Source organism: Anomaloglossus baeobatrachus, chromosome 7 (assembly GCF_048569485.1).
Source record: "Anomaloglossus baeobatrachus isolate aAnoBae1 chromosome 7, aAnoBae1.hap1, whole genome shotgun sequence".
Lineage (NCBI taxonomy): Eukaryota > Metazoa > Chordata > Amphibia > Anura > Aromobatidae > Anomaloglossus > Anomaloglossus baeobatrachus.
In genome coordinates, this window is record NC_134359.1 from 254,356,838 (window position 1) to 254,379,979 (window position 23,142).

Genomic DNA, 23,142 nt, shown 5'->3' on the forward strand with positions numbered 1-23,142 from the left:
ACAATGCAGCAACAGATAAAAGATATAAAGGTTTCAGTATTAATATCCCTTCTTCTCATTCTATAAACTTAAAGGAAATCTATCAGTATGTTCTACCCCCTCCCTAAACTACACACTGGTCTGTGAATTGTAAATCTATTGACACCTTTATTTCTTCTATTGGTTGCTGCACTTCTGACAAAATAGTGTTTTTCATTCACTTTCATGTACAAATGAGACTTTAGTGCTCTGGGCGTGAAAAAGCATTTCCAAAGCCTCTGTGCCTAGAAGGGTTGTTTCCCCGTTCAACACCGGCCTTTTTAACTTGATTGATACCTCACTGTCTGATTTCCTTCCTGACATCACACAGGCAGTGAGCTGTCAATCAAGTTGACGAGACTGGTAATGGACAGGGAAACAACCACTCAGGGTTCAAAGGCTTGGGAAGGTCTCTGTCACGTCCAGAGCACTAAAGCCTCATTTGCATTTGCACAAAAGCACAATTTTTCCAACAATGCAGCAACAGATAAAATACATAAAAAGTGTCAATGTTAATACTCCTTCTGCTCATACTATAAACTTAAAGGAAATCTATCAGTATGTCCTCCCCCCTCTCCCAAACCGCACAGTGGTCTGGGAATTCTAAATCTATTGACACCTCTATTTCTTCCATCTGTTGCTGCACTGCTGAGAAAATAGTGTTTTCATTCACTTTCCTTTACAAATGAGGCATTAGTGCTCTGGGCATGACGGAGAACTTCGCAAACCTGTTTCTCCAGAGTGGTTGTTTCCCCGTCCAACACCAGCCTCTTTAACTTGATTGATACCTCCCTGTCTGATTTCCTTCCTGACGTCACACAGGCAGTGAGTGGTCAATCAATTTGATGAAACTGGTAATGGACAGGAAAACAACCACTCAGGGATCAGAGGATTGAGAAATTCTATGTTGAGTCCAGAGAACTAAGCCTTATTTGTATACGAACAAAAACACTATTGTTTCAATAATGCAGCAACAGATAAAAGATAAAAAGGTGTCGATGTATTTAGATTTCAAAGAACTGCATGCCAATGGATATCTTCCAATGGATATTCTGGACTTTGCTAAAAAAAAGCAAAAAAAACAAAAACAGAATGTAATGACAAGTTAATTTTTAATACTTTATTTATCGGTTCCTCATAGCTTCCAAGAAATCTACTTGATGCCATTTAATAGGAACCCACATTCTTAAGGCTCACAATGAAGGTTCTTTTAATCTATCTCAGCCATATTGTGACAATGCAAATGCATACTTTTTTACTAGGTAGAGCTCAGTGTAATACGCACCTACACGACAGAGGATTTTATCTGCTACACATTAACAATAGTGGTTGCTGTTGAATGAAAACAGAGTGCTTGAAAGCCACGGGGAGTGGATGCAAAGCCTACAGATGCAGCAGCCTCCAGCATGACAACAGCTATCCTGCCGGAGCTGCGGGGCCGTTTTCAGCGGGAAAAATGAGACCAGTTTATCAAAACCTGCCATATACCTGAAAGCAACCATCAAGGAAAAGTAGAATGCGTTAATGCATAGAAATAGCAACTGCACCTCACAATGACCCAAGGAAAAACAAAAGGGAGGAATGCAGCTCTTAAACATGCAAGTCTCTTCAAATCATTGCCGCATGGGTAGTATATGCATCAATGCATTTCAAGTGGGCATAGCACTCTTAATCATGATACACACATAAAAAGACACACATACAGAAAGAGACACACATACAGAAAGATACACAGATAGGAAGAGACACATACACAGAAAGAGACACACTCACACAGAAAGAAATACATATAGAAAGACACATACACAGAAAGAGACACACAGACTGAAAGACACACATCGAAAGAGAAACACACCGAAAGAGACGCATACACAGAAAGAGACACACACAGAAAGAGATATTTAGATAGAAAGAGACACATACACAGAAAGAGACACACACAGAAAGACACACATACAGAAAGACACACATACAGAAAGAGATACTTAGATAGAAAGAGACACATACACAGAAAGAGACACACGCACACAGAAAAAGACACACACAGAAAGACACACATACAGAGAGATACTTAGATAGAACGAGACACATACACAGAAAGAGACACACGCACACAGAAAAAGACACACACAGAAAGACACACATACAGAAAGAGATACTTAGAAAGAGACACATACATAGAAAGAGACACAGAAAGAGACACACATACAGAAAGAAACATACACAGAGAAATACACACACGCAGAAAGAGACACAGACACAGAAAGACACACACCGAAAGAGACACACACATTGAAAGAGACACACACACTGAAAGAGACACACACACTGAAAGAGACACACACACAGAAAGAGACACATACACAGAAATTGTTTGGATGTTTGAAGTAATATATTGGCTTTTTTGACAGTCTGGATATTTATCAGGTGGCCTATAGCAACCAATCACAGCTCTGCTTCTATTTTGCTATAGATCATTAATAGGAGCTCTGATTGGTTGCTCTAGGCAATGAGGGGCATTCTTAGTATAAGAAGCTTATGTGTCAGTGAATATGATTTTGGTGGTGAGAGGGGAGTGGGAGAGAGACTTAGTTACTATCCTGGGCAACACCGGGTACTACAACTAGTCAAATTAAAACATGCAAAGCAGTGTGTAGTACCACTTACCCAGCATGTGGCATCGGGCCTTGAGGGCTGCCCACATGTGGGTGCAATAAACCCAATACCTCTAATCTACAAATGTCATGATGTATAGCAATTATACAGAATAAAATAGTATGCAAAGAGCCCTGTATATTACAAATTGATTGGTAATATAAGAGGATAAATACCAAAGTAACATCAAATAAGAAAAAAATTAACAGAACAAACCCAAAAATATAGACCAGTCAAGTGATATAAGGGGTAATGCATAGTGTAGATAACGTATCACCAAATACAAGGCTTCATCAGGGGTAATACCAGTAAAGTCTTACTTATTTTATATACAGTAGCGTCTATCTTACCAAATATTAATTTCTCATAATATAGCATAGGGTATTTGTATGTTTTCTTCTGTATTTGTATGGGTTCTTCTGGAGCGCACCTCTCCCTTGCCTCTCAGCTTTGCTGGCAACAGTGTACTCCTGAAGATTGACCAGCGGCATTGCAGAGTTTCTGGCTCAATCTGTGCACTCTCCCAACTTTTTAGCTGAGGCAGTTTTGCCTCTGCAACATGGGAGAAGCATAGGGGAACTGAAGCTGGCTGGATCCAGTGATCCTTCCATCTTCAAAGGTCTTGTGCAGACTCTATAGCCAAGAGACTGCCCATGTTCCAAGCTCTGTGCCAAGGTAGCTGGCCACTCTACAATAAGATGTACACTATAAAATTAAAAAATCCTACCGATCTTAAGGAGAATGGAGAGGATTTTAAAGGGAATCTGTCAGCAATAGTTTGCTACCTCATCTGAGAGCAGCATGATGTAGGCAAAGAGATTCTGAATCCATCGATGTGTCACTGGGTGTAGCGGTTTTGACACAATCAGAGTTTTTTTTATTTAGCAATGCAGCGGAGCTAAGAAAGCTGCTGCCGCCCAGGCCCATTTCTCTATGTACAAAGTTTATAGATGGTGAAATGCTTATCACTATAGCGGGCAGAGTTGAATTTCCAGGCATGAGGCAATGTAGTTCCAGCAATGATAAGGTCATTGTAAGTAAGCAAGAGCACAGAGCTTGATAAGAGACACATTTTTGAATTCTGTGTTTTAACCCAAACAGCATGCTGTCATCAGATTACATAGAAAAATCTGCTAACAGATTCCCTTTATGTATGAGGTAATTTGCTTGTTTTTACAAACACTTCATAATTATAGATGAGTCGCCCACCACAGCGCTGCAGCGGTCGCCTGCGGGGACTTCACTGTAGGGACCCTTCTGGCAACAGGTATGTCAGATTCACTTTAATAGGTGTTGTGACGCCACTCTCGGTTCTGCGGTCAGTGGGTTACCGTCACTGCAGTTTAACGAGCGTCTGGGGCTGATGGTATTTGCAGTCTGGTGGTATGGCCTCCCGAGAGTGAGGCTGGCCCCAGGGGCTCGGGTGTGGATTTGTGTGGAACCACAGGTCGCAGAAGAACTCACACACAGTCCAGAATGCCTATCACGGTTTTTACTCACTTTCAGTTGTTTCTGTGAGGTAACCCGGGCGATACTGAGACAGACCAGAGAGAACCAGGTATCCTTCAGGCTGATATAGAGGTGACTGCAAGCTCGCCTTCCTAACACTTCTTGTTTCGGATAACCCCCGACGTGAAGTATATGGGATTCATCCAGGGAAGTCGCATCTGCCTTTTCTCCCCTTTCTGGCCCGTTTGCTGGCAGCGTGGACCAAGTAAAGATGGCTTCTTGCCCTATCTCACTTATGGACCCCCTCATTGCTGCATGTGCTGCAGACTCTGTTGGCTGGTGAGACACCTGGAGTGCCCTCACCGGCAGGTTTAGTAGGTAGTTAAACTTGAGCCTACTTCGGGAACCTGTTTCCCCTGCGTGCCTGGTCTACCAGAAAATCCCCGTACTCATCTACCTCGCTTCTTCCTGAGGTGTCTTTCAGGCTGACTGTGTGGCAACCGAACTCCCCCGCAAACAGCCACTACACTTGCAGGGTCTGACTAGCGTGTCTGTGTGCCCGCTCTCCGCTTCAGACCTCCACTGCTCCTCTCACTTGGACTGCCACTGCATAACTACGCCCCCTCCTGGGTCTGCCCAGGGGTCCCCTCTAAGGTGTGTGTGAGCCCTGGTTAAAGTGTGTCTGTGTGTCCACACCCTATTCAGCCTTTGGGATTACCTGTCTGTACTCACCCAGCATGGGTGCAGTACTCAGTGGTGCCTGACCAGGTCAGGGGCGCCACATAGACATCCCATCAAGTATAGGATGACTCCATTCTGGACTTCTTTAAGATACACTAAATCAAATATGTAAAATAAAACACATACTAGTGCAGGCATGCATACCGTGTTTCTCTGAAAAATAAGAGGTCTTATTTTATATTTTGCTCCAAAAGATTGTCTAGAGCTTATTTTCGGGGGATGTCTTATGTTTTTTTATAGCTGTATGTTGCCCCAGTGTGTTGCTGTAAGCCTCGTAAAGCTTATAGTCACACGCCTGCTGTTCTTAAAAATGAATATTCACCGCTTTCCCCGCCCACCCCTCTATGCCGGCATCAGTGATTGGTCAAAGTGCTGTATTCCTCGTCCGATGATCACATCGCAATCCTCGGATGGGCTCACCATTATTTGTCACCAATCCTATTGTTGGAGATATCTCATTTATACTGATTTTCAATCCAGATAAGGACATACCATGTAATATTGTATATTTTGAAGAAACAATATTTTGTCATGGCCGAAAGTGTTGTCACCCTTGAAATTGTTCCAGAAAATTAAATATTTATCCCAGAAAATTATTGCAATTACACATATTTTGTTATACACATGTTTATTTCCTTGGTTTCTATTAGAACAACACAAAAAAGGGGAGAGGTTGAGTCAATCTTTGCATTGTGTGTGTGTGTGTGCCACACTAAGATATAAAGAGGAGAAGAGAACTGTCCGAGGACTGAGAACCAAAATTGTTGAAAAACATCAACAATGTCAATGTTCCATGTCTATCTCCAGAGATCTTGATGTTTCTTTGTCCACGATGCGCAACATAATCAAGAGGATTACAACCCGTGGCACTGTAGCTAATCTCCCTGGATGTGGACAGCAGAGAGAAATTGATGAAAGCTTGCAATGCAGGATAGTCCGGATGGTGGATAAGCAGCTCCAGTCACATTCCAAAGAAATTCAGGCTGTGCTGCAGACTCAGGGTGCATGAGTGTCAGCACAAACGATCCGTCCACATTTGAATAAAATGAAATGCTATGGAAGAGACCTGGGAGGACCCCACTGCTGACACAGAGACATGAAAAGCTAGACTGCAGTTTGCCAAAATGTACGTGAGTAAGCCAAAATCCTTCTGGGAAAGCATCATGTGGACAGAAGAGACCAATATAAAGCTTGTTTGGTAAAGCACTTCATTCTGCTGTTTATCAAAAACAGAATGAGGCTTACAAAGAAAATAACACAGTTCCTACAGTCAGATATGGTGGAGGTTCAAAGATGTTTTGGGGTTCTTTTGCTGCCTTTGGCACTGGGTGCTTTGATTGTGTGCAAGGCATCATGAAATCTGAAGATTAGCAAAGGATTTTGGGTTGCAATGTAGTGCCTAGTGTCAGAAAGCTAGGTTTGTGTCCTAGGCCATGGGTCTTCTAGCAGAACAATGACCCCAAACATACTTCAAGAAGCCCCCGAAAATGGATGGAAACAAAGCGTTGGAAAGTTATGAAGTGACCAATGAGCCTGAATCTAAATCCCATTGAACATCTTTGGGGTAAGATAAACATGAAAGACGTAGAGCAGTGCAAAAGAAGGATCCAAAATTCTAGGTGAGAGGAGTAAGAAACTTATAGATGATTTTAGGGAGCGATTAATTGCAGTTATTTATTCCAAAGGGGGTGCAACGAAATATTTACAATTTTGTCCGGCCCAATTGTGGAGTTTTTTGTGAAATTATGTCCAATTTGCCTTTCATAGTCTGTTTTTTTGTGTTGTTTCAATACACACAAGGGAAATAAACATGTGAATAACAAAACTTCTAATTACAATAATTTTCTAGGAGAAATACTTCAGTTGGTGTTGATTCATATTGAATTGATGATGCCCTACAATTTTTTAATTCACTTTTTTTCTCTATCTCGTTCCATTTTCGAGATAAAAATGCTAACTCCGTTGTTTTCCACCAGATGGCGCTATAGGTGGTTTCATTGCGTAGCGCATGGCTACTTTACTATACCTAGACACCACTTCTATGCCTATAGCTGCCGCCGTTCTCAGGTTAATGGCGGTGGACAGGATATGGGTGGACACACTGTATATGTATATGTATAGATATATATTCTATAATGTTATAATGAAAAATGTCCAATAATAAGTGGTAAAGTAAATTATTCACCCAAAGGTATATACCCTGGCAGGAGATGAATGTCGAGTGCAGCAAAAAAGGGTTGATGAATCAGGCCCAGTGTATAACTTCCTGAATGCTGTGATATCTAATATCTATATAAAGGACACTCTTTGTACGAGGGAGTATGAAGCGTTACTGCGTTACTTAGTGTAAAGTGCCTTTGATCTACTATAAAAGTCTATTATGTTACTGGAAGGTAGACAAATTAGGTTTTCCATTTTCAGATCACTGATTTAGGAGTCGCAGGAATATTTAAGAACATTTAATCTCTGTACGAGACATAAAAGAGATGAGAAATATGAGATATTGTCAGGAAGCAGAAGACAAATGTTTCCATCTATATGATTTTAGGAAGGACACGAAAGTTAATAGGCACGGCCAATAAATGACGTAAAGATATGACCTTATGCGTGCAGATATATATATATATATATATATATATATATATATATGTATATCTATCTCTATCTATCTATATAATATATATATATATATATATCCAAACAAGAAGCCTCATGGTTATACCTTAAGGTCTCATATAGGTCACACTGAAAAGGGTATAAATTGACCCTCCAGTGTGACCACGAGACAGCACACTCCAGGAGACATATAATAAACAAGAGCACGAGGAGTTATGGTGCAAAAATAGAAGATTTATTTTAATCTCAATAGATAACAGGAAAAGAATAAAAGACATACTAAGCACAAGAATGGGGAATTAAATACCCAGGTCCCGTGGACCACTAATATCAGTATTAATAAATAAATGCATTAATACAGTGGGACTCAAATTCATAGTCGACCTAACGGGGTCACAGAGCATATTGTGAGCTAGGCAGGACACAAAGGGTATTCTATGTCTGTTATATACTTATATGAAAGGCTGTATATAGTACAGCAATTACCTATACTTTTAAATCTTAGCATGGCTGGGGTCCATGGGACCTGGATGGAGATAATTCTCTGATCTGGCTCCCCTGCACCACAGCTGTGAGCAGACAGGCAATCTATTTAAACTTGTACTCTTTTTTGATATAGGCTTGTGTATTTTACACTATACTACATTATACTATATACAGCCTTTCATATAAGTATATAACAGACATAGAATACCCTTTGTGTCCTGCCTAGCTCACAATATGCTCTGTGACCCCGTTAGGTCGACTATGAATTTGAGTCCCACTGTATTAATGCATTTATTTATTAATACTGATATTAGTGGTCCACGGGACCTGGGTATTTAATTCCCCATTCTTGTGCTTAGTATGTCTTTTACTCTTTTCCTATTATCTATTGAGATTAAAATAAATCTTCTATTTTTGCACCATAACTCCTCGTGCTCTTGTTTATTATATATATATATATATATATATACAGTCATATGAAAAAGTTTGGGCACCCCTATTAATGTTAACCTTTTTTCTTCATAACAATTTGGGTTTTTGCAGCAGCTATTTCAGTTTCATATATCTAATAACTGATGGACTGAGTAATATTTCTGGATTGAAATGAGGTTTATTGTACTAACAGAAAATGTGCAATCCGCATTTAAACAAAATTTGACCGGTGCAAAAGTATGGGCACCTCAACATAAAAGTGACATTAATATTTTGTAGATCCTCCTTTTGCAAAAATAACAGCCTCTAGTCGCTTCCTGTAGCTTTTAATGAGTTCCTGGATCCTGGATGAAGGTAGATTTGACCATTCCTGGTTACAAAACAATTCCAGTTCAGTTAAGTTTCATGGTCGCTGAGCATGGACAGCCGCTTCAAATCATCCCACAGATGTTCAATGATATTCAGGTCTGGGGACTGGGATGGCCATTCCAGAACATTGTAATTGTTCCTCTGCATGAATGCCTGAGTAGATTTGGAGCGGTGTTTTGGATCATTGTCTTGCTGAAATATCCATCCCCTGCGTAACTTCAACTTCGTCACTGATTCTTGCACATTATTGTCAAGAATCTGCTGATACTGAGTTGAATCCATGCGACCTCTAACTTTAACAAGATTCCTGGTGCCAGCATTGGCCACACAGCCCCAAAGCATGATGGATCCTCCACCAAATTTTACTGTGGGTAGCAAGTGCTTTTCTTGGAATGCCACTTCTGGGCTTAACAAGAACTGTACCTGTGTTCTTCCATTTCCTTACTATGTTCCTCACAGTGGAAACTGACAGTTTAAATCTCTGAGACAACTTTTTGTCTCCTTCCCCTGAACAACTATGTTGAATAATCTTTGTTTTCAGATCATTTGAGAGTTGTTTTGAGGAGCCCATGATGCCACTCTTCATAGGAGATTCAAATAGGAGAACAACTTGCAAGTGGCCACCTTAAATACCTTTTCTCATGATTGGATACACCTGCCTTTTTACGGTTGGTAAAATCCTTGAGGGTTTCTTGAGAGATGCTATACTGGAGTATCTCAAGAAAAATAACCTTATGACAGAGTATCAACATGGGTTTATGAGGGATCGATCCTGTCAAACTAATTTGATCAGCTTCTATGAAGAGGTAAGTTCAAGCCTGGACCAGGGAAATGCAGTGGATGTTGTGTATATGGACTTTTCAAAAGCTTTTGATACGGTGCCACACAAAAGGTTGGTACATAAAATGAGAATAATGGGGATAGGGGAAAATATGTGTAACTGGGTTAAAAACTGGCTCAGTGATAGGAAACAAAGGGTGGTTATTAATGGTACGTACTCGGACTGGGTCTCAGTTCATAGTGGGGTACCACAGGGGTCAGTATTGGGCCCGCTTCTTTTCAACATATTTATTAATGACCTTGTTGGGGGCATGCGGAGTAGAATTTCAATATTTGCAGATGATACTAAACTCTGCAGGGTAATCAATACAGAGGAGGATAATTTTATATTACAGGGAGATTTATGTAAATTGGAGGATTGGGCTGAGAAGTGGCAATTGAAGTTTAATGTAGATAAATGTAAGGTCATGCACTTGGGTAGAGGAAATAACATTTATGATTATGTACTTAATTGTAGAACACTGGGTAAAACAGACACAGAAAAAGACTTGGGTGTATGCGTGGATGGTAAACTTCACTTTAGTGGACAGTGTCAGGCAGCTGCTGCCAGGGCTAATAAAATAATGGGATGTATTAAAAGAGGTATAAGTGTTCATGAAAAAAATATAGTTCTACCTCTGTACAAGTCACTAGTGCGACCGCACTTAGAATACTGTGTACAATTCTGGTCACCGATATATAAGAAGGACATAGCTGAACTGGAGAGGGTGCAGAGAAGAGCGACCAGGATTATTAGAGGAATGGGTGGGCTGCAATACCAAGACAGGTTATTAAACTTGGGGTTATTTAGTTTGGAAAAACGAAGGCTTAGGGGGGATCTAATCACAATGTATAAATATATGAGGGGACAGTACAGAGACCTTTCCAAAGATCTTTTTACACCTAGGCCTGCGACTGGAACACGGGGGCATCCGCTACGTCTTGAGGAAAGAAGGTTTAATCATAATCACAGACGAGGATTCTTTACTGTACGAGCAGTGAGACTATGGAACTCTCTGTCGCATGATGTTGTAATGAGTGATTCACTACTAACATTTAAGCAGAGCCTGGATGCCTTGCTTGAAAAATTTAATATTACCAGTTATGTATATTAGATTTTATGACAGGGTATTGGTCCAGGGAACTAGTCTGATTGCCGGATGTGGACGAAGGAAGGAAATTTTTTCCCCATTGGAACTTGTTTGCCACATTGGGTTTTTTTTTGCCTTCCTCTGGATCAACATGTTAGGCTACGGGTTGAACTAGATGGACTTAGGGGTACTTTGCACACTGCGACATCGCAGGCCGATGCTGCGATGCCGAGCGCGATAGTACCCGCCCCCGTCGCAGCAGCGATTTCCTTGTGATAGCTGCCGTAGCGAACATTATCGCTACGGCAGCTTCACATGGACTCACCTGTCCTGCGACCGTTGCTCTGGCCGGCGACCCGCCTCCTTGTTAAGGGGGCGGGTCGTGCGGCGTCATAGCGACGTCACACGCCAGGCGGCCAATCGGAGCGGAGGGGCGGAGATGAGTGGGTTGTAAACATCCCGCCCATCCCCTTCCTTCCGCATATTCTACGGAAGCCGCAGTGACGCCAGTAGGAGATGTTCCTCGCTCCTGCGGCTTCACACACAGCGATGTGTGCTGCCGCAGGAGCGAGGAACGACATCGGACTGTCGCGTCAGCATAATTATGGATTACGCCGACGCTGCACCGATGATACGATTACGACGCTTTTGCGCTCATTAATCGTATCATCTAGGCTTTACACACTACGATGTCGCATGCGATGCCGGAAGTGCGTCATTTTCAATTTGACCCCACCGACATCGCACCTGAGATGTCGCAGTGTGCAAAGCCCGCCTTAGAGTCTCCCTTCAACCTTCAAAACTATGATACTATGATACCTATGAAGTTCAAAGCTCAATGAGGTTACAAAACCAATTTAGTGCTTTAGTAAGTCAGTAAAAAGTAGTTAGGAGTGTTCAAATCAAGAAATTGATAAGGGTTCCCATACTTTTGCACAAGTCAAATTTTGTTTAAATGCGGATTGCACATTTTCTGTTAGTACAATAAACCTCATTTCAATCCAGAAATATGACTCAGTCCATCAGTTATTAGATATATGAAACTGAAATAGCTGTTGCAAAAACCCAAGTTGTTATAAAGAAAAAAGGTTAACTTTAATAGGGGTGCCCAAACTTTTTCATATGACTGTATATTCTGTATATGCAATAAGTATCACACTTACCATCCCCGGATATGTAGAGTTGGAAAGTGAATGGTTTCCTCTTACATACAGGTATCCATCGCTGTCAGGTTCCCCTTCGTTTCACAGCGGTCACTTCCTTTGCATTTCAGAATGACGCTACCCCTGCATTCCACAGTGGTCGCTCCCCTTTGCGTACCATAGCGGTCACTCCCCCTACGTTCCACAGTGGTCCTCCTGTGTTCCATTATGGTCACTTCCCCTGCATTCTACCGTGGTCACTCCTCCTGTGTTCCACCATGGTCTTTCCCCATGCGTTCCACAGTGGTTACTCCCCCTTGCGTACCATAGCGGTCACTCCCCCTACGTTCCACAGTAGCCCCCCCTGCGTTCCACCATAGTCACTCCCCCTGCATTCCACCGTTGTTGCTTCTCCTGTGTTCCACCGTGGTCTTTCCCCATGTGTTACACAGCTGTCGCTCCCCCCTGCTGGCCGGAAGCAGTTTCACTAGTGCAGAGTTAGTGAGAGCAGACCGATGTGTGTGTGTGAGAGCAGAACCGCAAGAGACCTGACAGCGACGCAGATCTCTGTGGGAGAGCCCATTCACCATCGGCACTTGTCAGCTGCAGTTGTTCGTGATCTGGTGAGTGCGATTTTTTTTTTTTGGACTTGCTGTCTGCATTTTTTTGGGTCGTCTTCTCTCTCTTGGGGGTGTCTGCGTTCTTTAATGTAGTGTCCTGATGCATACTTTAACCTTTTTAGCTGCCTGGACACTTTATTATTGAACCACAACTAGGGCTTAGTTTTGGAGTAGGGCTTGTATTTTAAGCACATTCCAAAAAGGGCAAAAGTTTCTGTTAGGGCTTATTTTTTGGGATAGTCTAATTTCCAGGTAAACACGGATTTTGACTTTGATACAGAAGAATACTGGGGCTTTTACTCTTGAATTCTAATCTCATAAGAACACCATAACTCTCTGACTTGTTACCCTATGAAACAAATGATTGCAAAGGTCGAAAACCAACATTTCCAAACCCTTTTTCCATCAACATCTACCATCAAGGTAAAGTTAGGGAGACCCCATACTAACAACGTTATTAGCTGATCCCACCAAAATTGTAGGGATTTGGCTGACTTATACCTCATGTGTATAGCCATACAGCTCCACAGGGCAAATATTGTACTTTTATGATTCTGATTGTATATTCAAGTATACTGGACAAGGATCTTCCCATTTGATTAATATGGAATCCAACTAAAAAATAGTTTTCTGCAGATATAGATATTTTCCCTACCAAAACCCTCTGTTATATGGAGGCACCAAATGTGGACCCACAGAAGCATGGGGATTTAAAGGTTGTGCTCAACCTCTCTCCTGCCTCCTGGCTCCTTGATTGCTGGAGGTGGTGTAGTCCTGATTGATTGACAGTTCCTGATTGATTGACAGTGTGGACCATTAGCATTGTCATACCGCTGGACACAACTTTGATCTCTCCAATGTTGAAAGCTAAGGCAGCGTTGCTCATGCAGATTCGGAGGAATGATCCATCTAGCATCAGAGCAGCACTTGCAAGCGCAATCACAAACAGATTGTAAGCACTGTACTCCTTTGAAAATCTACTAATAGTGGTGGTCTTCCACAAGAAGCATAGTGCTTACAAGCTCTTGGCAATAGGCTTGCAAGCTCTGCTCTGGCTAACCTAGTAAATTACCAAATTAATAATATATTTTTTTAATAACAAGTAAATTGCAAAGTTACTTCTTGTTTCAAGCACTTTTCAATTTTAACAATTTATCGTGATGAGAATAATCCTTTAGGGCCCCCATACACATTACATTTGGCAGGACCAGCCAACCTTTTAATGAATATCTAGGCTTCTAGATATCATCTAAAAGTTTTGGGCATTGTACATTATGTAATCCTTTAGTTTTCCCAGGAGATAAGTAGCCAACAGGTGCCTGGCAATAGTTAAAATCTCTCTCTCCATTGCAAACACATGCACACTAGGCCAAAGTGAGCATGCATGTTTATGAGGAGTTGGTAGAGGTAGAACAAGCCCATACTCTAAATAAGGTGTTTGGGCTCCTTTAGTATTTAAGTGAGACTGCTAAGGCCCCATTACACGCAACGACATATCTAACGAAATGTCGTCGGGGTCACGGAATTCGTGACACACATCCGGTGTCGTTAGCGATGCCGTTGCGTGTAACAGCTCCGAGCGAGTGTTAACGATCAAAAATACTCACCTTATCGTTGATCGTTGACACGTCGTTCATTTTCAAAATCTCGTTGGTCGTTGAGGACGCAGGTTGTTCGTCATTCCTGAGGCAGCACACATCGCTACGTGTGACACCCCGGGAACGACGAACAACAGATTACTTGCAATGAGGTGGGCGTGGCTTTCCTGCGGCTGCTCTCCGCCCCTCCGCTTCTATTGGTCGGCCGCTGTGTGACATCGCTGTTATGGCGCACGAACCTCCCCCTTAACGAAGAGGTTGTTCGCCGCCCACAGCGACGTCGCTAGGAAGGTAAGTACGTGTGACGTGTATTAGCGATATTGTGCGCCACAGGCATCGAATTGCCCGTGACGCACAAACGACGGGGGCGGGTACGCTCGCTAGCGATATCGTACCGTGTAACTCCCCCTTTAGAGATACCCTGTATGAGTAATAAAAAATTAGCACAAAATTAAGTCCTGTAGACCTAAAATACAACCAAACTGTGGTGGGTCTGTAATTCTATAAAAAGGTATAATGATACCCAGGTATAATTACAGAGAGGAACAACACACCTGAAGGAGATATATATGGCAGGAACACTAACTCCTTCACCCTGGCTCCAATAGATGTTATACTAATTGAAGCTAAACCCACCAAACCCACCGATATCGACGGTCTACAGTCTACTCTGTTTGCTGGCTACAGAGAATTGATCATCATAGAATCTAAGGATCTGGAATGTCTGACTTCAGACTAATGATCCTTTTGCTCAACCAGGATTTAGACCATCGCCAAAGGTGTCAGTCAACGGATCTCTCCTATGTATAGGATAGATGGCTGAGATACCATGTTTTTGCAAAAATAAGCCCTAGCAGAAATTTTCAGCATTTTCGGTGCAAGGCTTAAATATAAGCCCTACCTCGAAAATAGGCCCTAGTTGCGGCTCAATAAAGAAGTGTTTATGCAGCTAAAAAAAAGTTAAAGAATACTGCAGGATACTTCATTATAGAAAGCTGACACCCCCAAAAGAGAGAAGAAAGAAGACCCCGCAATCATACTCACCAGACGCCAAATGGAGGACCTACAGTGGAATGCACAGACACACACACACACACACACACACATCAGATTGCACACACTATCACACATCAGATCGCACACACTGACTCAACTCATCTGGCGATACCGATTGCTTCCGATCGGCAGGGGAAGATGGGACGCAATGCAGTGGACCGTGAGGACCTGTGGTGGAACATATGAAGGACCTGCTGTGGAATGCACTATGTCCCATCTACCCCTACTGGCCAAAAGCAGTCGGTATTGCCAGATGTGGTGAGTATGTGCGATCTGAAGTGTGTGTGTGTGTGTGTGTGTGTGTGATCTGATCTGATGTATGTGAGTGTGTTGGTCAGAAGCAGGGGAGGATGGCGTGCAGAATACCTGCTGGGAGTGCCCGTTGAAGATCTAAGGAGGACTTGGGAGCCACTCAAACGTCTGGGGTCTGGTAAGTATGATTCTCTTTGGAAGTGGGGTCTGCTTTTTTGGGGGGTAAACTTACCCCCAACATGTTTCTCCAAGAATAAGACCTACCCAAAAATAAGCCCTAGCGCTTTTTTTCAGGGAAAATAAAATAAGACAGTGTCTTATTTTTGGAAAAACACGGTAGCTGTCGGCCAACTGATCAACCGAATGATTGACCGTGTATGGCTGGCTTAACATAGGTATCACTAAGTAGAGTTCCTGTTATCGTCCTTTCTGTAGAGTCTTTTTTCATATTTTAATTCCATTGTATAGTCTATTAGTCTCCATACTCCAGCTTGGCGCTTTCCACAAGAAGAAGTGTTACCCCTTAGCAGCATAGGGCGCACCCATCCCGAAAAGGATGCCACCATCCGCCGCCCTCTAAAATTTCTAAAGTTCTCTCCCAACTCATCTTCCCAGTTAACAATGGTCATCAGGGGACGAGAGGTGTATACAAAACATACATATACAGATGAAGGGGATCAACGGATCGACAAAGATATGCCGTATGCCACCATAACAAATGTAAATAAGGCAATCTGAGGCCCCGTTACACGCTACGATTTTATCTGACAATATGTCGTCGGGGTCACGGTTTTCGTGACGCACTTCCGTCGTCGTTAGCGACGTCGTTGCAAGTGACACCTACGAGCGACTCCGAGCAATCGTAAAAATAGTCATTTCGAACGCAGCATATTGTTACATTTGACACCCTGCCAACGATGAACACCATCGTTAGTGCGTCCATCATTAGTGACGCGGGCGCGTCGTTACGAGCAATGCTCCACGCCTCCTCCGCTCTGATTGGTGGTCCCAAGTGCGTTCTGATTTGGCAGCCATGGTTGATAAGGCGTACACAAATCGTAGGAGATTCTGACAGTATGGAAGTTGGGGCGTGGAGAGGGCGAGGCAATCACATGCCAGGGTGCATGCTATGGACAATTATACACCTCTGTCGTTGCTGGAATCATTGGGAGGAATGCTGTGTGACGGTGTCTGCCTTGGTCAAGCAATATGTCGCTGAACGATGTAGCGTCGTTTGTGAGATGGGTACGTGTGACCGCTACAAAACGACCTATGAGCGATCATGGCAAATCATAGCAACGATCTGGGCGTGTCACATCGCTAACAAGATCGCAGGCGATATCGTTGTGTGTAAAGTGGCCTTAACAGTGAAATCGCTCACGTGCCGATGATTTTCCATCCAGTATCAATAGAAATAATACTTTATGCCTTGAACTGATTCATCTTTGCTTTATCCTTGTGTTTTCCAACAGGGAGCAGTGCGTTCAAATCTCCCGATGACTTCAAGGTTTCTCTTCCGCTTCGTACTAATTATTTGTATGGGAAGATTAAAAAGACTCTGCCTGAGCTGTTTGCATTTACCATCTGCATGTGGTTAAAGTCCAGTGCATCGCCTGGTATCGGGACCCCCTTCTCCTACGCTGTACAAGGCCAAGCCAATGAGATTGTGCTGATTGAGTGGGGCAATCACCCTATTGAACTACTAATTAATGATAAGGTATGTATAACATGCATCACTGAAAAATCTCATTTTGCTTGTACGTAAGCTTTTAAGGGTCATGTGTCAGCAGAAGAAGACTGATCAAACCAAGCCCAGGCTCTCATTGCACCCTTAACATTTCCAAAAAGTTTAGAGCCCCTTCCCACCTACTTGTTTGTCTTTATCTGGCTCTTGTAAACTGAGATCTGTCAATCAAGAAAGAAGAGGATGGAGACTGATGTAGGAAAAGGTGTGAGTGAGAAGGTGTACTGACTTCATTTGACATGCCAAGGATGCTCCCAGCACTTGTGTTTGGTTTGAACAGTCATTTTGTAATGACTGACTCATGCTTTTTTTGCATCCTAGTTACAATTTGGGTATGGTATTTAGTTGTGCCAAAAATAAAGAGGTTTGTCAGTAGGAATGATCCTTAAAATGAATATGGCACCAGATTTAACAATAAAAACTGCAGACCATTTTTAAATAAATCCATTAGACCTGATGTTGCTGATGTACTCCTTGAAAATCTGTATCAGAATAACTATATAAACCCAGGAAAAAAGTGCAAGAGAGCTCATGAGTTTAAGTGTATTTAGTCTCCTCCACCCAGCCTATCTGACAGCTGCAGCTTGTAGTGAGTAGTGTGAGATCTCAGCAGGGAGGAGTGACACTGAAGAGATATAAATCAGTGTGAGATCTCAGCAGGGAGAAGGAGCACTGAAGAGTTGTCAAACAGTGTGAGATCTCAGCAGGGAGGAGAAGTACTGAAGAGCTATCAGTGTGAGATCTCAGCAGGGAGGAGAAGTACTGAAGAGCTATCAGTGTGAGATCTCAGCAGGGAGGAGAAGTACTAAAGAGCTATCAGTGTGAGATCTCAGCAGGGAGGAGAAGTACTGAAGAGCTATTAGTGTGAGATCTCAGCAGGGAGGAGAAGTACTGAAGAGCTATCAGTGTGAGATCTCAGCAGGGAGGAGAAGTACTGAAGAGCTATTAGTGTGAGATCTCAGCAGGGAGGAGAAGTACTGAAGAGCTATCAGTGTGAGATCTCAGCAGGGAGGAGAAGTACTAAAGAGCTATCAGTGTGAGATCTCAGCAGGGAGGAGAAGTACTGAAGAGCTATCAGTGTGAGATCTCAGCAGGGAGGAGAAGTACTGAAGAGCTATTAGTGTGAGATCTCAGCAGGGAGGAGAAGTACTGAAGAGCTATCAGTGTGAGATCTCAGCAGGGAGGAGAAGTACTGAAGAGCTATCAGTGTGAGATCTCAGCAGGGAGGAGAAGTACTGAAGAGCTATCAGTGTGAGATCTCAGCAGGGAGGAGAAGTACTAAAGAGCTATCAGTGTGAGATCTCAGCAGGGAGGAGAAGTACTGAAGAGCTATCAGTGTGAGATCTCAGCAGGGAGGAGAAGTACTGAAGAGCTATTAGTGTGAGATCTCAGCAGGGAGGAGAAGTACTAAAGAGCTATCAGTGTGAGATCTCAGCAGGGAGGAGAAGTACTGAAGAGCTATCAGTGTGAGATCTCACCAGGGAGGAGAAGTACTAAAGAGCTATCAGTGTGAGATCTCAGCAGGGAGGAGAAGTACTGAAGAGCTATCAGTGTGAGATCTCAGCAGGGAGGAGAAGTACTGAAGAGCTATTAGTGTGAGATCTCAGCAGGGAGGAGGAGCATTGAAGAGCTGTCAATCAGTGTGAGATCTCAGCATGGAGGAGGCACACTGAGGAGCTGTAAATCAGGCTTGGTGGGTGGAGATTGAGATTAAACATTCAAAATTTATTTTACACCCATTGTGTCATGGATTTTTTAAAGTATATACACTAGTGTCATCTGAACTAAAATTGTAGAAAATGGCACTCACCAGATCTTGCTGTGCAGAAGATTATTTTATTCAAACGTGGAGGTTACATGTGTGGGGGGGGGGGGGGCGGCGGGGAGGGAGTGCACGCCGGACACGTCAGACGACGGCCGTTTCGCACTTAAATATTGCCTTCCCTATAATATGCACCCCAGAGCAGCTCCGATTTTTTACCTGTGTGTTTTGGACTGTAAAACAGGTGAATAATGGTGTGAAGCAGTGCCCTGGATCCTCTTCTCATTACTTGAAGTCATCTGAACTAAAATCATATATCATATATAATAAATTATGCAGTTTGTATTTTGAAATCTATTGACAGATCCACTTTAATGACTAATTGGTATAATCTAAGGGCAAGCACCAATGTTATCTCTAAAATGAAGGACTACAGTTCTAGGTAAAGCACAGTATTGGTTCTAGAGAATATGGCACCTAACAGAGGGCCTGTTTGCCACATGGACCCATAGGCACTGCTGTTGTAGTAGATCATAACAGCAAAAACTTCCAAGATGTCATCGCTTCCTCCATCCACCTGCTTTATTTTTCAGCTTCCATAGAAAGAATATACCATAGATGGGATAATTCCATAGATCAATAGATATTATATTTTTTAGTAGCCATTAACTTTCAATGCTACGCGATAGATTTGTGAGCGTAGTAAAATAATGAAGTGTATAATGTACTTGCTTCGTGGTGTTTTCCACAATGCTTATTAGGCCGGTAAACGTATAGTCCCATGGTGTATGGTAGTAATGTTGCTAGGAGACTCGCAGTACCATTCAGACGGCCGGGATTTTCACAGCTTGTCAGAAATGCATACAGATCTCACAAGCTGCTATAAATTCGTGAATCTCAAATGTATTCCCAGCGCTGCCAGAATTTGGAAATCACTCGGCTCTCTAGAGGAATTCACAGCCCAATGATAAGGCATGAGGCGCCAATTCTGGAATGAAATAGGACTTTGAGGTACGCACAATTTGGGCAATGCTGATCAATTACTTACATCTATCTTTGTAACCATTATTAATAAATACAATCCTTCCAAAATAAAAAAAAGACATGTTGACAGCATGCATACCGCCATCTCTCGCCAGGGAACAGGAGATAGAACAGCTAAATTTGGCTCCAGTATGGATTGGTCGAGATCCCAGCAATCTCAATCTCATTTGTATGCTAAAAAGCCTTATCGGGCGCATGGAACTGAGCCCACTCCATACATGGCAGGTTCAGGCTGTATTATACAGCCAGCAGCCGAGATCGCTGCTGTGGAACCGTTTAGATGCCACTGTCAGTGTCTGACAACTGCATTTAGAGGGTTTCAATTCATATAAGCGATTATGGGGTGCTGATAAGTTACCATGACGGATCGAGACCTACCGAAGACAATCTTTGTAACTACTTTATAAACCTGTCTGCAGTGCCAATTTACTCAATGTGTCGGCCAGGTCACATCCTCCCCCCACGGAAATCCTTGTGTGTTCTGCCTCTTTCTTCTGCTGGGGCCTGTGCACTCAACCCAGGTCTCTCAGGAGTGTGCTTAGGGCACGCACATGTGCATCAGCTCTTCTCTTAAAGGACCGATGCCCTTTTTTCCAGGAAATGCCTCTCAACCTAGGGTTGAGAGGCTCTATGTATTTAGGGCACCTTCCCATTAGGGGACGTGCCTGCGCAACGACTTTAGTTAGTCAGTCTTCAGTCTGCTAGCTAGTTGTCAGTTTCCCTGCACTCAGCCTAGGTCTCCCAAGAGTGCATACGCATCAGCCCTCCTCTAAAAGGACCGGTGCCCTATATCCAGGAAATGCCTCTCAGCCTATGGTTGAGAGGCACTGTGTATTTAGGGCATCTTCCGATTAGATCAGGTACCTGCGCAATGACTTTATTTCCCATGCTCCTGTCCCATTATCCCTGTGTCTGTCACCTGTACCTCTCTACCCTATCTATCTGTCCCTGCCGTGCCCACTGTAACTGTCTGTACCCGGCAGCCTGTCTACCCCAGCCATCCTGTACCTGTGCCCATACCTGAGTCTGTCATCTGTTCTGGGGTCAGCTGCCACAGTCTTGGTCACTGCCCTGAGAGTGGCACCTGGCATCTACCTTGCAGTATGAGCTTCATTAAGCCCCTCCCACTAAAGGGTAATACCAGGTCCCCCCTGAGGTCCAGTGGGTCCACTAGCCCTGATCGCTACCCCTACACCAGCCACGAGCATTACTCTGTCACTGAGCTTCATAAGAAATATTTTTTTTCCCCTATGTAGTGCAACGCCGAAGCATTGTCATAGTACAAGCAATCAATGATAGCATGTTCCGCACAACTGAGAAGACTAGAAAATAAGTAAAAAATATCAACATTTTTGTAAATAATAAAAAAGAAAACATCTAAAAATTCAAATCGCCTCCTATTTCTCAATCTGAAAAAAAAGAAATAAAAAAATAATAATAATAAATGAGCATCTATAAAAGTCTGGTCTCCCAATACTGTGTCTATGGACAAAATGTCAAACATGGACCTTTATGATGGCAAAATCAATAATTGGGTTTTGGACTGCAGTTAACCCCAAAAATGTGACTTTATTCAAGACATAAGGGTGCTTTACACGCTATGACATCGCTAGCGATTGCTAGCGATGTCGCGAGCGATAGCACCCGTCCCCGTCGTTCGTGCGACATGTAGTGATCGCTGCCGTAGCGAACATTATCGCTACGGCAGCGTCACACGCACTTAGCTGTTCAGCGAAGACGCTGTGGCCGCCGAACAATCCCTCCTTCAAGGGGGAGGTGCGTTCGGCGTCACAGCGACGTAACTGCGGCGTCACTAAACGGCCGCCCAATAGAAGAGGAGGGGAGGAGATGAGCGGCCGGAACATCCCACCCACCTCCTTCCTTCCTCCTTTCCGGTGGACGCAGGTAGGATGATGTTCGTCGTTCCTGCGGTGTCACACACAGTGATGTGTGGTGCCGCAGGAATGACGAATAACCTGCGGAATGAAACACCAATGACATTATGATTAGGAGCGACGTGTCAACGATCAACGATTTTTGCCGTTTTTGCGATCGTTGATTGTCGCTCCTAGCTGTCACACGCTGCGATGTTGCTAACGACGCCGGATGTGCGTCACAAACACCGTGACCCCGATGATATATCGTTAGCGATGTCGAAAAAACAACAAAAAGCAGCACCAAATGTGCACTACAGCACTAAACATTCCAAACTGTACTTATTTTAAAAATTTTGAGATTTTTGGCAAAAAATTGCAATTTCTTGAGCTGCCTCGCCACATCACGGCAAATCTCATTTGAAGCAGTCCTACACTAAAATATTTTTATAAAATGTGCCATACGGCCTCACATATGAATAGTAGAACTGCTCTTAGCAGCACTCACCTGGTCTATTTCAATCCCGTACCCATTACTGAGTCATGGTTGTGGGCGGGACAGGTCCAAGCAAATGCTGCATGAAGTAAATAGCCTGTGGACAAGGCCTGATGACTTAATGTGAACAGTCACCAACCGCCAAAATCTAGACAGATGGAATACATCCCAAATTGGGGTGCAAAGCAAGGTGGAGGTCAACCACCGACCAATTCAATGAAGAAAAAACAACAAAAAGCAGCACCAAATGTGCACTACAGCACTAAACATTCCAAACTGTACTTATTTTAAAAATTTTGAGATTTTTGGCAAAAAATTGCAATTTCTTGAGCTGCCTCGCCACGTCACGGCAAATCTCATTTGAAGCAGTCCTACACTAAAATATTTTTATAAAATGTGCCATACGGCCTCACATATGAATAGTAGAACTGCTCTTAGCAGCACTCACCTGGTCTATTTCAATCCCGTACCCATGACTGAGTCATGGCTGTGGGCGGGACAGGTCCAAGCAAATGCTGCATGAAGTAAATAGCCTGTGGACAAAGCCTGATGACTTAATGTGAACAGTCACCAACCGCCAAAATCTAGACAGATGGAATACATCCCAAATTGGGGTGCAAAGCAAGGTGGAGGTCAACCACCGACCAATTCAATGAAGAAAAAACAACAAAAAGCAGCACCAAATGTGCACTACAGCACTAAACATTCCAAACTGTACTTATTTTAAAAATTTTGAGATTTTTGGCAAAAAATTGCAATTTCTTGAGCTGCTTCGCCACGTCACGGCAAATCTCATTTGAAGCAGTCCTACACTAAAATATTTTTATAAAATGTGCCATACGGCCTCACATATGAATAGTAGAACTGCTCTTAGCAGC

General features: G+C 43.1%; 1 protein-coding gene across 1 annotated transcript in view; it reads left to right on the forward strand.

Annotated features, from left to right (window-relative positions):
• NPTX2 (neuronal pentraxin 2) overlaps positions 1-23,142 on the forward strand; it is a 47,572-nt gene that overhangs the window by 13,062 nt on the left and 11,368 nt on the right. Inside the window, exon 3 of the mRNA XM_075318055.1 lies at positions 16,817-17,061. Within this exon, the coding sequence (XP_075174170.1) occupies positions 16,817-17,061 (245 nt within the window). The remainder of the gene's footprint in view (positions 1-16,816; positions 17,062-23,142) is intronic.